At 36.2% G+C, this 14,795-nt stretch overlaps 1 protein-coding gene across 8 annotated transcripts in view; it reads right to left on the reverse strand.

Annotated features, from left to right (window-relative positions):
• Window positions 1-14,795, reverse strand: part of RPS6KA6 (ribosomal protein S6 kinase A6) — a 151,094-nt gene that overhangs the window by 90,637 nt on the left and 45,662 nt on the right. For 5 of the 8 annotated variants that reach the window (XM_032474770.1, XM_032474771.1, XM_032474776.1 and 2 more), the window contains one exon: window positions 4,064-4,123. In XM_032474770.1, coding sequence (XP_032330661.1) covers window positions 4,064-4,123 — 60 coding nt within the window. Of the gene's footprint in view, window positions 1-4,063; window positions 4,124-12,525; window positions 12,577-14,795 lie in introns of all 8 variants that reach the window. The other 3 variants (XM_032474774.1, XM_032474769.1, XM_032474773.1) reach the window with 1 other exon arrangement.

Here is a 14,795-nt window from a genome sequence, read left to right on the forward strand (position 1 = left end):
CCAATACAGGAGCACCTAAATATATAAAACAAATACTAACAGACATAAAGGGAGAAATTAATGGGAATACAATTATAGTAGGAGACTTTAACACCCCACTTACATCATTGGACAGGTCTTCCAAACAGAAAATCAATAAAGCAACAGAGATACTAAATGACACAATAAAACAGTTGGACTTGGTTGATATTTTTAGGATATTTTTAGGACTTTACATTTTTGGGATGCCCCCAAAAGAATATACATTCTTTTCAAGTGCTCATGGAATATTCTCTAGGATAGACCACGCACGTGGGCACAAAAGAAGCCTCAACAAATTTAAGAGGACAGAAATTATTCCAAGCATCTTCTCTGACCACAATAGCATGAAACTAGAAATCAACCACAGGAAAACAAATGAGAAAAAAAGGCATCAAGGAGACTAAACAACATGCTACTAAAAAAAAATGGGTCAACAATGAAGTCAAAGGAGAAATTAAAAAAATACCTTGAGAGAAATGACAATGAAAACAAAATGACACAAAATCTATGGGATGCAGCAAAAGCAGTCTTAAGAGGGAAGATCATAACGATACAGGCCTCCTTCCTCAAAAAACAAGAATCTCAAATAAACAACCAAACCTATCACCTAAAAGAACATGCATAACCTAAAGTCAGCAGAAGAAAAGAAATAATAAGGATCCAGGAGGAAATAAATAAAATAGAGATTTAAAAAAAAAAAACAATAGGAAAAAATCAATCAAACCAAGAGTTGGTTTTCTGAAATAGAAAACAAAATTGACACACCTCTGGCTAAGATCACCAATAAGAAAAGAGAGAGGACACAAATAAAATAAGAAATGAAAATAAAGAAATTAAACAAATGCCACAGAAATTTAAAAAAAAATCATCAGAAAATACTGTGAAAAACTGTATGGTAATAAATTGGACAACTTAGAGAAATGGACAAGTTTCTGGAAACATACAGTCCACCAAAACTGAATCAAGAAGAAATAGATAATTTGGACAGATCAACCACCAGAAGTGAAATAGAATCAGCAACAAAAAACCTCCCTGCAAACAAAAGTCCAGGACCAGGTGGCTTCACTGGGGAATTCTATCAAACATATAAAGAAGAGCTCATACCAGTCCTTCTCAAACCTTCCAAAAATTGAAGAGGAGGGAAAATTCCCAAACTCATTCTATGAAGCCACCTTCACCCTCAAACTAAAGTTAGACAAAGACACTATCAAAAAAGAAAACTACAGGCCAATATCATTGATGAACATAGATGTCAAAATCCTCAACAAAATATTAGCAAACAGAATCCCACAGCACATAAGAAAGATCATACACTTTGATCAAGTTGTATTCATCCCGGGGACACAAGGATGGTTCAACATATGCAAATTAATCAACATGATACATCACATCAACAAGATAAAGGACAAAAATCACATGATCATCTCAACAGACACAGAAAAAGCATTTAATAAAATTTGACACCCATTTATGATAAAAACCCTTACCAAAGTGGGTATAGAGGGAACATATCTCAACATAATAAAAGCTATTAATGACAAACCTACAGCCAACATTATACTCAATGGTGATAAGTTGAAAGCTTTCCCACTAAAATCTGGAACAAGACAAGGATGCCCACTCTTCCCACTCCTATTCCATATAGTATAGGAAGTCCTAGCCATAGGAATAAAACAAGAGTAAGAAATTAAAGGGACCCAAATTGGAAAGAAAGAGGTAAAATTGTCATTATATGCAGGTGACATGATACTATATATAGAAAACCCCAAAGGTGCCACACAAAAACTACTAGAGCTGATAAAAAGAATTCAGCTAGGCAGCAGGATATGAGATTAACATGCAGAAATATGTGGCATGTCTTTACATTAACAATGAAATATCAGGAAAGGGAAGGAAGGAAACAATCTCTTTTAAAATTGCATCTAAAAAAAAAATAAAATACTTAGGAATAAATATGACCAAAGTAGTGAAAGACTTATATGCAGAGAACTACAAAACATTGATTCAGGAAATTAAAGATGACTTAAAAAAGTGGAAAGATACCCCATGTTCTTGGATTGGAAGAATTAATATTGTTAAAATGGTCATACTACCCAAAGCAATCTACAGATTTAATGCAATCCCTAGCAAATTACCCAGGACATTTTTCACAGAACTAGAACAAATAATCCTAAAATCTATATGGAATCACAAAAGACTCAGAATTGCCAAAGCAATACTGAAGAAAAAGAATTAATCTGGAGGAATAATTCTGCCAAACTTCAGACAATACTACATAGCTACAGTAATCAAACCAGCATGGTTTCAGTACAAAAACAGACATACGGATCAATGGAACAGAAAAGAAAGCCCAGAAATAAACCCACAAACTTTTGGTCAATCAACCTTTGGCAAAGGAGGCAAGAACATAGGATGGAGAAAAAGCAGTCTGTTCAACAAATAGTGTTGTGAAAACTGGACAGCTGCATGTAAATCAATGAAGTTAGAATGCTCCCTCACACCATACACAAAAATAAACTCAAAATGGCTTAATGACTTAAACATTAGACAAGATACTCTAAACCTCTTAGAAGAAAACATAGGCAAAACATTATCTGACATAAATCTCAGCAATGTTCTAGGACAGTTTACCCAGGCAACAGAAATAGAAGCAAAAATTAACAAATGGGGCCTAATTAAACCTATAAGCTTTTGCACAGCAAAGGAAACCATAAGCAAAACAAAAGGCAACCTACAGAATGGGAGAAAATATTTGTAAAAGATAAGACTGACAAGAGCTGAATTTCCAGAATATATAAACAGCTCATATAACTTAATACTAAAAAAACAAACAATTGAATTCAAAAATGGGCAGAAGACCTAAATAAGCAGTTATCCAATGAAGACATACCAATGGCCAACAGGCATTTGAAAAAATGCTCAATATCTCTAATTATCAGAGAAATGCAAATCAAAACTACAATGAGGTATCATCTCATACCAGTCAGAATGGTCATCATTAAAAATTCCACAAACAATAAATGCTGGAGAGGGTGTGGAGAAAAGGGAACCCTCCTGTACTGTTGGAGGGAATGTAGTTTGGTGTAGCCAGTATGGAAAACAGGATGGAGATTCCCCAGAAGACTAAAAACAGACTTACCATATGATCCAGCAAGCCCACTCCTGCGCATATATCCAGAAAGAACCTTAATTCAAAAAGATACACGCACCCCAGTGTTCACAGCAGCACTATATACAATAGCCAAGACATGGAAACAACCTAAATGTCCATTGACAGATGACTGGATAAAGCAGCAGTGGTACATCTATACAATGGAATATTAGTCAGCCATTAAAAAGAATAAAATAATGCCACTTGCAGCAACATGGATGGACCTGGAGATTGTCACATTCTAAGTGAAGTAAGCCACAAAGAGAAAGAAAAATACCATATGATATCAGTCATATGTGGAATCTAAAAAAGAAAAAAGACAAACGAACTTATTTACAAAACAGAAACAGACTCTGAGACATAGAAAACAAATTTATAGTTACCAGAGGGGGAAGGAGGTGGGAAGGGATAAATTGGGAGTTCAAGATTTGCAGATACTAACTAATATATATAAAATAGATAAACAACAAGTTTCTACTGTATACCACAGGGAACTATTTTCAGTATCTTGTAGTAACTTATGATGAAAAAGAGTATGAAAATGAATATATGTATGTTCATGTACGACTGAGGCATTATGCTGTACAACAGAAACTGACACAATATTGTAAACTGACAATACCGCAATAAAATTATATATATATATATATATATATATATATACACACATTCAAAAATATATTAAAAATTAAAATTATAATTAAAAAAGAATTTCTGGCAGGAAAATCTATCCTGTATTTTGAACTGTTGCTGTTTTATCAATAATTGGATTTGCTTATTAACTTACCTGAATACATTTCTTTAATTCACAGAAGATTTTCTCCTCGCCTATTATTCTCTTTTCTTATATTTAAAAAAAATGTAGCTTAATAAGCTAACTTAATTACTTACTTGGCAAGAATCTGCTTCTCCTTCTTCCATTGGCTCATCAACCATTTTAAGACCATTCACCTGAAAAATATTATTCAAAAACTGAAGTTCGAGAGTACTAGAACAAAAGTAATAACAAAGAAAAATATAACCCTAGGCATTGCCCTTTACAGTTTAACAAGATCCACACTTACTGAAACACAAAAGGACGAAGGACACATAGAATGTACTTAGAAAAAGAACATTATTAATATGATTTCCAGATAGTCTTTGAGAATCCTTGAATTTCAGAGCTATGTGTTTCATTTCATATTGTTTAGAGCTTTGCGATGATGAATGAACATATACTAAACATATGACCTGTACACTTGCATTAGGACTGTCCCCAACCAAATATTTATGAGTCAGGGAAAAACTGCCACAGAAGAAATTTATTGTGGGGATATATTCAAAGCAAGTTAGGATGGGAAAAATTCTACATAATTGCACTGTTGTGAATTCCTTTTCTTTCATTCAGTTCAATTAAATTTTGAGTTTTTCTACATAATAATAAACTATAGGAGAAAAATATAAGTGACCATGGAAACGAAATTATTTCAACATACAAAGCTTCATGGGTAATAACACACTTCAAGTAGTACCTCAGGAAAGAGGACTTAGATCAATGGTCTGCAAGCTGTGGACCATGGGCCAAATCTGGCCCACTGCTTTTGTAAATAAAATTTTACTGGAATACAGACATATTCATTTGTTTCCATATGATCTATGGCTGCTTTCTCACTTCAACAGCAGAGTTACCAGCTGACAGAGATCCTATGTCTGCAAAGCCTAAAATATTTACTATTTGGCCCTTTACAGAAAGTCTGCTAACCACTGATCTAAGATGTTTAAAAATTAAGCAACAGCAAGACGGTCTAAAAAAATAAATTTTACCACTGCCTATTTATAAGAGTTCACAAAAAATAGTTTTAAAAAATAAGGAAAAAAACACAGAAAGAGAGAAGATGAAAGTAAGTTAAACAGAGCTTCTGGTGACAGCCAAGATGGAATAAAACCCTCTCTCCTCTGATTATTAACTATAAAATTTGGAGAAAATACAGAAAGTGACTACCTGAGGACTCTGAAAATTAAATAATATCAAGCAGATTAGGGAAGGAGATAAACTTGAAAGTCTCAATCTAAAAATGTGAATAATACCTATTTCTTGGGTTTATTTTCCACTTTTAGCTCTTGATTTTGACCCAAGGAGAGGCCTGAGTCATGGAAATCCTGCACAAACAAAATTTCCAAGAGAAATCCCACTTTCTGAACAGAGGACCAGAAAAAGATGCACATTTGGTGAGCATAAGAAAACCCTAATTTTTTTTCCCCACTCTTTCTCCCCTTTTTTGACTACCATTCCTGCTCCAAGTCAAGCCCCAGTCAAGAGAAAACCTCTCTCATCAAAGGAACCAGAAAAAAGAGGCCCATATAAGAATAGTGTGTAATAATCCCTGTTTTTTTTTTTTCAACTCTCTCCTTCTGTTCACCCAGAGAGCCCCACTAATGCAAAGCTAAGTAACAGCATGAAAGGCCAAGACTCTGAGAGAAACTCAAATTTCTGGTCAGAGGAACAAGAATAAAAAATCCATGGAAACAGGAGAGTCCACAGAAGAAAACATGGAGAAGATAGAACGGGAGAAGGAGAGCCTATCATTCTGTGTATGAATATATACAAGTCCTGGTCTCAACAACAAACTGCACATGTGTGGAACAGAACCAAAGAAGTCTAACAAAATTGAGCTGCAGTATCAACCACTGCTCAAGTCTCAGACTAACCACTGAGTTAGCACAGACACTGAATGATACATGTAGGGTGATGACCCAAACACTCTGAAAACATAATTAACATTGGAACCATCATCCAGAGATGGTAAGGTAAAACTTTAAAGTCTCAACCTAACTATGTAAATTGTCTGCTGATACAATCAAAATCAACAGCTATCAATTTCAGGATAACTCCAATGTTAAAATATCTGACAAGGACTTTGAGCAGCTATTATAATTATGCTCTTTTGGGTAAAACCAAATACACTTGAATTGGAAGATATAAAGTTCTAAGCAGAGAAAAAGAAACTATAAAAATAAGCAAATGTAAATAATTTTAGAACTTTTTAAAAATTATGATGTATGATTTTTTAAAAAAATTACTGGATGGCTCAATAAAAGAATGGAGATGACAGAGGAAATAGTAAACTTGAAGCTAGACCAATAGAAATTAATCAATATGAAGAAGAGAGTGAAAATGATTAAAAGCAAATAAACAGAGCCTCAGATACATGCAGAACAGTTATCAGAAGATCTCAAATCTATATCATTTATATTCCAGAAAAAGAAAAGAGTAGTACAGAAAAAAAAATCACTTAAATAAATAATGGCAATTCCATCAAAGAAAATGTTTAGAAGAGGAAAGTCTGTACAGCCAGAAAGTAAATCAGTGGTTCTTTAGAACTGAGGAATGGGGATATGGGGGTGATAGCTAAAGGGTAAATGGTTTCTTTTTGATGTGACAAAAAAGTTCTAAAATTGACTGTGGTGATGGTTGTACATATCTGTGAATACTGTACACTAAAACCACTAGACTGTACATTTTAAATGAGTGAATTATGTGGTATGTGAATTATGTTTCAATAAAGCTCTTTTTAAAAAATGGTTGAGAATTTCCCAAATTTGGTAAAAGATATAAATTTATAGTTTCAAAAAGCAGAGTGAAACTCAAAAAGGATAAAATTAAAGAAAGCCACCCCAAAACATATCTTAAGTAAAACTACTCTAACTCAAAAGAAAAAAAGGAAGAAGTCTTAAAGGCAGTGAGAAAAAAAACACATTACATGAATATCAAATTGAGTAACCACAGATTTCTCATGAGAAATCATGGAGGTCAGAAAACAGCAGAAGACTATTTACCTGAGATAAATGAAAACTTATGTTAACACAAAAGTCTATACATGAAAATGTATAGCAGCTTTGTTCATAATTGTTTTTGGAAACACTCCAGATGTTCTTCAACATGGAAAAAATAGAATATTACTCACCAATAAGAAGGAAAAGACTATTGATACTTGTAATAACCTGGATAAAATTTAAATGCATTTTGCTGACTGAAAGAATCCAAACCCAAAAGGCTAAATATTGTATGACTACATATATATGACACTCTGAAAAATGCAAGCCTATAGAGAAAGAATTTATATCACTGGTTTCCAGGGGAGGGGGACAGAGGAAGGGGAATACTACTCAGCAATGAAAAGGAATGGTCTACTGATATATTCAACAACATGGACAAATCTCAAATGCATTATATAGTAAATGGGGAAAAAAACAGCCTCAAAAGGCTATATATTATATGATTCCATTTATATGACATCCTAGAAAAGGTAAAACTAAAAGGTATGGAGAAGGAGTTAGCAGTTGCCAGACGTTAAGTCTAGGTGTAAGCTGCAATGGGAATTTTTGGGGGGAGGAAGTTGGGACTAATATATGTACCTTGATTGTGGTGGTTAGAGATGCACAACTCTATGCATTTGTCTAACCTCAGAAACTTCCATGAAATAGAGTTAATTTTACTGTATGTAAATTTAAAAATAAACTTAAAGAGTAACTCACCCAGCATCATTTATTTGACTAGCATCTTTCTTCTTGAAAACTCAGCAAGAACAAATAAAGTCACTAATGATGTTCTTATCTTACCTGATCTTGCTGCAGCATATTGCATTTGACTAACCACTCTCTCCTATTTGAGTCTTTGTGGTATCAAACTTTTACTCCAATTTCTTTGCTCTTTTCAGTATCCTTGAAACACTGCAGATCCTCAGGAAATGGACTTGGGTCCCCTTCTCATCTTTGCTTCACATTCTTTCCCCAGATAGCTAATTTACTGACTTGACTCACATTTACTCAGACACTACTCTTCTGAGCTCTTGATCCATATAACCAACTGCCTACTTGACATTTCTACTTGCTCATCTCACATGTCTTTCAAAAATAACCAATACAAAAACAAATTAGTGATTCCCGCATCACACACACACACACACACACACACACACACACACACACACACACTCACACACACACACGCATATAAATCTATTTTCCTCCAGGGTCCCCAATTTTAATAAATAGCACCACTATTCACCATATTACCTCAAAAGCATGTAGAATATGGGGGATTGGAAAAAAAACTGTAATGGATTCATCATTAACACATAGGGAGAGGTGCATTTAGCAAAAAAAAAAAAGCTATTAAGAGTTATTAATACCAATATTAAGACAGAATCCTGATAATTGAAATTTTACTACAAAATGACTCTCAGGATTTTCCACAGAGGAAGATAATACTGCTTTCCTCTGCCATCTCAGTTACTAGTTACTTTCTATTCATACCATCTTATGATTAATTTATCATGAAGCTGTGTCTGACGTAACTGGAAATAAAACGAATCTGAATGAGTCAAAAAGATCATTATATCCTAAAAATCAATGCAGTCCACAGAAATGGCCTTTAAAAAGAGAACATTCCATTACTCCCACCTCATCCACCTTCAACAAGGTACCAGGTTTTCAATATGACAATATTCATTCCTATAGAAAAACCTCAATATTCACTGATATTTACTAAAACTTAAGTCATATTCTCCTGTATGAAAACAAAACTATTTTCAGAATTCTCTGGGACAATAACCTTTATTTCAAAAATAAAATTTATAGTTGGAAAAGACAAGCATACATACTGTTTCCCCCAATTAAGTGCCAAATAGGGGAGAAAAAAAAACCCTACAGAAAATTCTTAGAAGCTTATCAACAATTATAAAGGTAGTAACAATATACTCAAATACTCCAAAACCCAAGTGAATACTCTCTCATACCAGAGCCTAATGAAGAATTCTTTTTAATTATTTTCACTGTCTCAGAAAAGAATTAAATAGATCACCTTAAAATATTCTGGACAAACAGAAATACTAAACTGAGTTGCTGTACTCACCAAATCTCAGAAAATCATAAGGGTCAAAATATTTTCCCTTCAGATCCTTAAAATTGGAGGTGGTGTGGGAAAATGAATGTATAATTGCACAGAGTTTTGTAAAAAAAAAAAAAAAGAGATTGTAATCTGGCCATTCTAACGCTATTAAGCATATATCTATTCCTCACTGTTAAACTCAAGGAGCTCATGACTTGGTGTTAACAGATATACTGAAGAAAGAAGTAGAGAGATAAACAAGCAGGTAAGAACAAGGTACAAGGTAAGTGAGAAGTAGTGGTGATGTAAATCATTAACAAAACATACATAGGACACCAGTCTTTACAAAAAAATTGATAGTGTTATAAACTTTCAAGTAGTCTCCAGGATCCCCAAATTCCACCTAGTAAACTAAAGCACTATGTTTATATAGTACCTAATGTTAAAAATGTTTAAGAAGTTCTAATATAAAGAAATTTTTCTCTCTCAAATAAGCTTCATGTTTACAGGTTAGCTGCTGACATATTTAGAAAGAAGAGTTCTTCATTTTTTTTCACTTAAGTAAATCTGATCTAAATTTAGAGGTGGGTCCACATATGCCTAAAATAAAGGTCTGTCTGTATATAGGCATACCTTGGATATAAAGCAGGTTCAGTTCCAGACCACCATAAGAAAATGATTATTGCAAAAAAGTAAGTCATACAAATGTTTTGGTTTTCCAATGCATATATGTTATGTTTACACTATACTGTAGTCTTTTAAGTGTGCAAAAGCATTATGTCTTTTAAAAGAATGTACATACCTTAGTTTAAAAATACTTTATTGCTAAAAATGTGTTAACGATCAACTGAGCCTTCAGTGAATTGTAGTAGTAACGTCAAAGATCACTGATCACAGGTCTCGGCTGTCCACATGCCATCCAGACTAAGGAAGACACAAAAACTTATGGGCCATGTGAGCCATGGCCACAACCACACTGGCAAATACCATAAGCACCCAGGAGACTGGGGTAATAACACTCGTGGCACATATCAACACAGGATCAACTTTTACAAATATCATCCAGTTTACTTTGAGAAAGTTGGCATGAGGTGTGAAAAGAACTATGTCAGGAATGAATGAGACACGACCTGAGGACCTCCATGTTTTTGGTCCATGCTGGACTTTCACTGAATGCTCTAAATTAAAACTGCTGAATAGCTCCTGTGTTGCTAAAAGGAAAGAATGATGGTGAGAACTGGACTTTTCCTAGACTAAAGAAAACATACATTTCCTTATTAATGAATGAGATGTGTTCCATAATCCAATCATGTAAAGAACAATTTTACCCTCCAATTCAATTTCTTGGTAAAAAACTTATATAAACCTATGTTAACTCCCTCCTTTTTTACTATAAAAAAAAATCCTGTTATTTTCTTCTGGTGGGACACTATTCTGTGTTCCTCTGGAATCTGTGATCTCCAAATTGCCACTCTAAGATCCCAAATAAACTGTGTTTTTGCCTCCTTACAGTTCAGTCCTTTTGGTTGGCATTTTTGGTGTCAGAAGTGGGATCCAAAGCAGTCTTCCTCCCATCTCCAAAGCCACCATGGATTAGAATAAGATACCTGCATGAGCCCCTTGTGCTCTGTTGCCTCCCTAGATGTCCTTGGTCTGAGTGGTAACCTCTTGGTCCTGAACCTCCATCCTTGCTTGAGATTCAGACTTTTATTCTGGGTGTCTTTTGTTCATTCAATTGCTTAAGGGCTTGCTCCCTTTTGGTGAGTGCATTACAACGGGATGTCACAGTCTAAGACTGTTATGGGGGTTGGATTCTTACACATCTGGGAATCCTGCTAGGTACCTGTACAAAAAGTATGGAGCTGCCTCTTATGCTTACCTGGGTAAATGGCAATGGTATACCAGAGATGACATAAAATTGATCTGGCCACAATGGGGAACTTTTGAAATTTTAAAATTGGTCTTTTTTTGTGTGCACAATTAGAAGCTAAAGGGTCTAAAACTAAACAAACAGAGTGGGAAGCCTACTTCAATTGGTACATTGAAGCCTCACAGTGAGGTCATGAAAACCAAAAGGTTTGTAACTTTAAAATTGCTTCACTTCACGATACTGTTTCCAAGTCCCTGCTACAAATAAAGATCTATGCTCTTGTCTAAATACTCCAGTAAAGGCTCAAGAGGTCTCTTTCTCCCCTCCTTCTCTTTTAGCTCCTACTTACCCTGAACTTGCTGAGCTGCCATTCTATCTTTTCTGATTCTCCTACTCCTCCTCCAAAATCTTTACCCATATCTACTAGCCCTCCCATAAAAACCTTTCCCTTTGTCACTACTTTGAACACTGATGACACTTGCTATCTAGTAAACTAAAGGCCTTGGCCCCCTGAAGAATTATGGGTCATAGCCAAGGGATTTCCCAAGGTCACTGAGGACACCCTCCACTTGGCAGAATTTAGCCTTATGATACAAACCTATGGTCCAGGCTTCACTGACTTGTATCAACTAACCTGAATCTTAGTCAAAGAAAATCAAGCCAGACACTGGCGAACTACTGCCAGCTGGCTTCACCCTTTAGATGATATCCACAAAAAGGACACCAGTGTGGTGGCACCAGCTTCTCAGGTAGCTGGAGACCTTCATGAAGCAATTCCTCAGGCTTTTCCCCATGCCACTGACTGGGTCAGTGGGGAAAAATTCAGTCTATTACACAAAGACCTGATAAAACTGTTCATGATTATCATTCACGCCTAAAGACAGTATTCTGGGAAAATTGTGATCTATCTGCTGGGGTAAACAATACTCAACCCTCTTTAAGTCAATCTTTGTTGGGGACTAGGTGAGAAACTCAGACTACTGATGAAATGGGCACAACTAAATTGGAAACAATGGCCACTCCTAATCTAGTCAATTTGGCTAATCAGCTATCTAAAACAATCCAATGTACAGAAAAATGCAAGACAACTAAAATCATAAATTTTCAACTGCAGCAACTGGCTGCTGCTGCTCAGTGGCCACCTCAATGGAAAGACCAAAGTTCCCATAAGGGCCCTTCCATGAGCCAAGTGCCTGCCACTATTTTCAGTGGCCTGGCCATTGGAAGGAAAATTGCCTAAAGTTAAAAAGAAGGTTGTATCAGCAGCCCGAGGTCCCTTGCTCTGACTCTTTTCATAAACTTTTGGAGAAATTCAAGAAGTGCCTACTTTTTGTGCAGTCATAAATACAGATGCTCCAAGGAAAGTGTCAAGGTCTTCCCAATACTCCCACTTAAACTGCTGAGAGAATTAGATTTTTATAGGAGATAACACTAGTACTGCTCTTGTGGACACAGGAGCAACTTTGTCTGTCTTGATCTCCACCAGCCTCAAGGCCCTCCCCTCTTCCTTGGAATATAGAAAAGGTATAAGTGGTGGGAGTTCTGAACACAGTTATGAATGTAAGCAAATTGGTCCCCTTGTCTTTCGAGATAGGCTCTTTTCAAGAAACTCACCAGTTCCTTCTTGTTCCTTCTGCTCATGTACACCGTTTGGGCCAAGACCTCCTGGAAAAATTAAAATTAATATTTCCTTTTCCCCAAAATGCAAAATACACTTACAAATCCTTGACCCTTCAAAGTCTACTTCTAACTCTAGTCCTGATACTGAGATTCTTCTCCTTGTTCCTATCTTGTCAATTTCCAATCACAAAGATTTGTTAAATTCTGTTCTTCCTACTATGGTACACCTCTTCAAATGACATAGGATGTATTCATTCAGCACCACCAATTAAGATCCAGGTAGACCTTAATAAACTTTGCTTGACCTCAGATGACACCCTCTCAGGCTTGAGGCTCTGGAAGGAATTCGTCTCACTATTGAGGCATACCTCCAGAAGAGCCTCATAATCTCATGCACCAGTCCCTATAGCATACCAATTCTTCCTGGACGAAAGCCTCATGGTCAAAGTTGGCATTTTGTTCAAGATCTTCAAGCCATAAACAATTATAGTCATACCATGTGATCCTGTGGCCCCCAACCCTCATAGCATTCTCAAGTTAATCTCTCTAAACACAGTTCTTTACATTCATGCATTTATATAGTGCTTTCATCAGCATTCCTGTCCATCCAGATAGTCGATAACTATTGCCTTTACGTGGGAATTACAACAGTTTACTTGGACTGTTATGCCTCAGAGCTACATAGAAAGCCCTACTTATTTTTCACAGATACTGAGACAAGACTTGGCTGATTTAAATTTTGTCCATGGCTCTACTTTACCCCAATAAGGTGACAGCTTTTTGTTATGCTCCCCCACTGAGAAAGCAAGACTGAAGGATAGTCTACAACTCCTCACTCAGCTAGCACACAAAGAACATAAGGTCTCAAGGGACAAGGTCCAATTTGTTCAAAATAGAAACAAAGAAGAGCAAAGAGGGTTTCTGCTCACCACCCAGTCCTATAGGAATTAACTCACAACCCACTGCAGTCACTGACCAACAGTATAGTCTAAGAGGAAATTAAGACCATAATAGGATGCTCTGTGCCTTGGACAAGCAGGCCCCTTAGATAGTTAGATGTATATCTTAAGAAGAACTTGAAGGAACCCAGATTCTTGCAGCTTCCCATGCATAGAAAAGCACTAAAATCATTAATTTGAGATATCTGTTCTTTGTGACTAGCACTAACCTTTTGGCAAGATGTATACTTGCCTGCACATACTCTCTAACTAAAAAATAATATATATACTGCCTTCTCCCCTACCTCTATGCAGTAGTTCCCTCAGAGCTACTGAGAGGCTATCTCTTGGGCATTTAAAAAAAGCGCTCAGTAAGGTCCCTGAATAAAACTTCAGCTCACAACTCTTATGTTGTGTGTTTTTCTTTAAGTCAACAAAACCCAGGTAGGATACTTGAGTTATTTGTTTACCCCAAGGGCTGATGCTAGATCCTACACACATTCAGGGCTTATCATGGTTTCCCGTTCCTGCCACCAAATGCCAGGTGAGAGGCTTCCTTGGGCTAATAGGCCATTGTAGAAGCAGGGTTCCCAACTTCTCCTTGTATTCAGAACCCTTTTATTTCCTTTTAAAGGACAAGGGGCCCAATCCTCTTGTTTAGAATAATGAGGCTGAGATAGCTTTTAAAACCTTAAAAACTTAGTTGGCCACAGCTTCTGCTTTAGGAAACCTTAATTATTCTCTTCCTTTTCTACTATGAAGTTGTATGGAGTTAGCAAAATGCCCCTGGAGTGCTTCTTCAACCCCAGGGGGGCAAATGCAAGCCTTTCAGCTACTATAGCCAACAGGTGGACCCCATAATTCAAGGACTTCCACCTTGCCTTTGAGCAATAGAAGTCACTACTGCCCTTCTGCAGGCTACAAAAGAGATAGTTACAAGGTCTTCCTCACAAGTGTCTGTCCCTCGCTCTGTTGAGGCACTCCTGAACTCACACCACACATAACACTTAATCTGCTAGCTGGCTGAAATTTTATGAAATCTTGTTTTCCTCTCCAAATGTCAGTTTGTCTCATTGTAAATCCCTAAATCCTGCCATCACTAACATATGAGACCACACATGATTGCATAACCACAACTGATCTTTTGACAAGTCCATGTCTAGATTTACAGGAAACACCTTTAGACAACTCAGATGCTTCTTAGTTTACTGACAACTCCTATCTAGGAAATGATGATGGGCATCTGAAAACTGGATACGCTATCACTACACCCTTCACTATAATTGAATCCAATGTTTCTTTAGCCCAACAAGCTGAACTATAAGC

Source organism: Camelus ferus, chromosome X, assembly GCF_009834535.1.
Source record: "Camelus ferus isolate YT-003-E chromosome X, BCGSAC_Cfer_1.0, whole genome shotgun sequence".
Taxonomy (NCBI): domain Eukaryota; kingdom Metazoa; phylum Chordata; class Mammalia; order Artiodactyla; family Camelidae; genus Camelus; species Camelus ferus.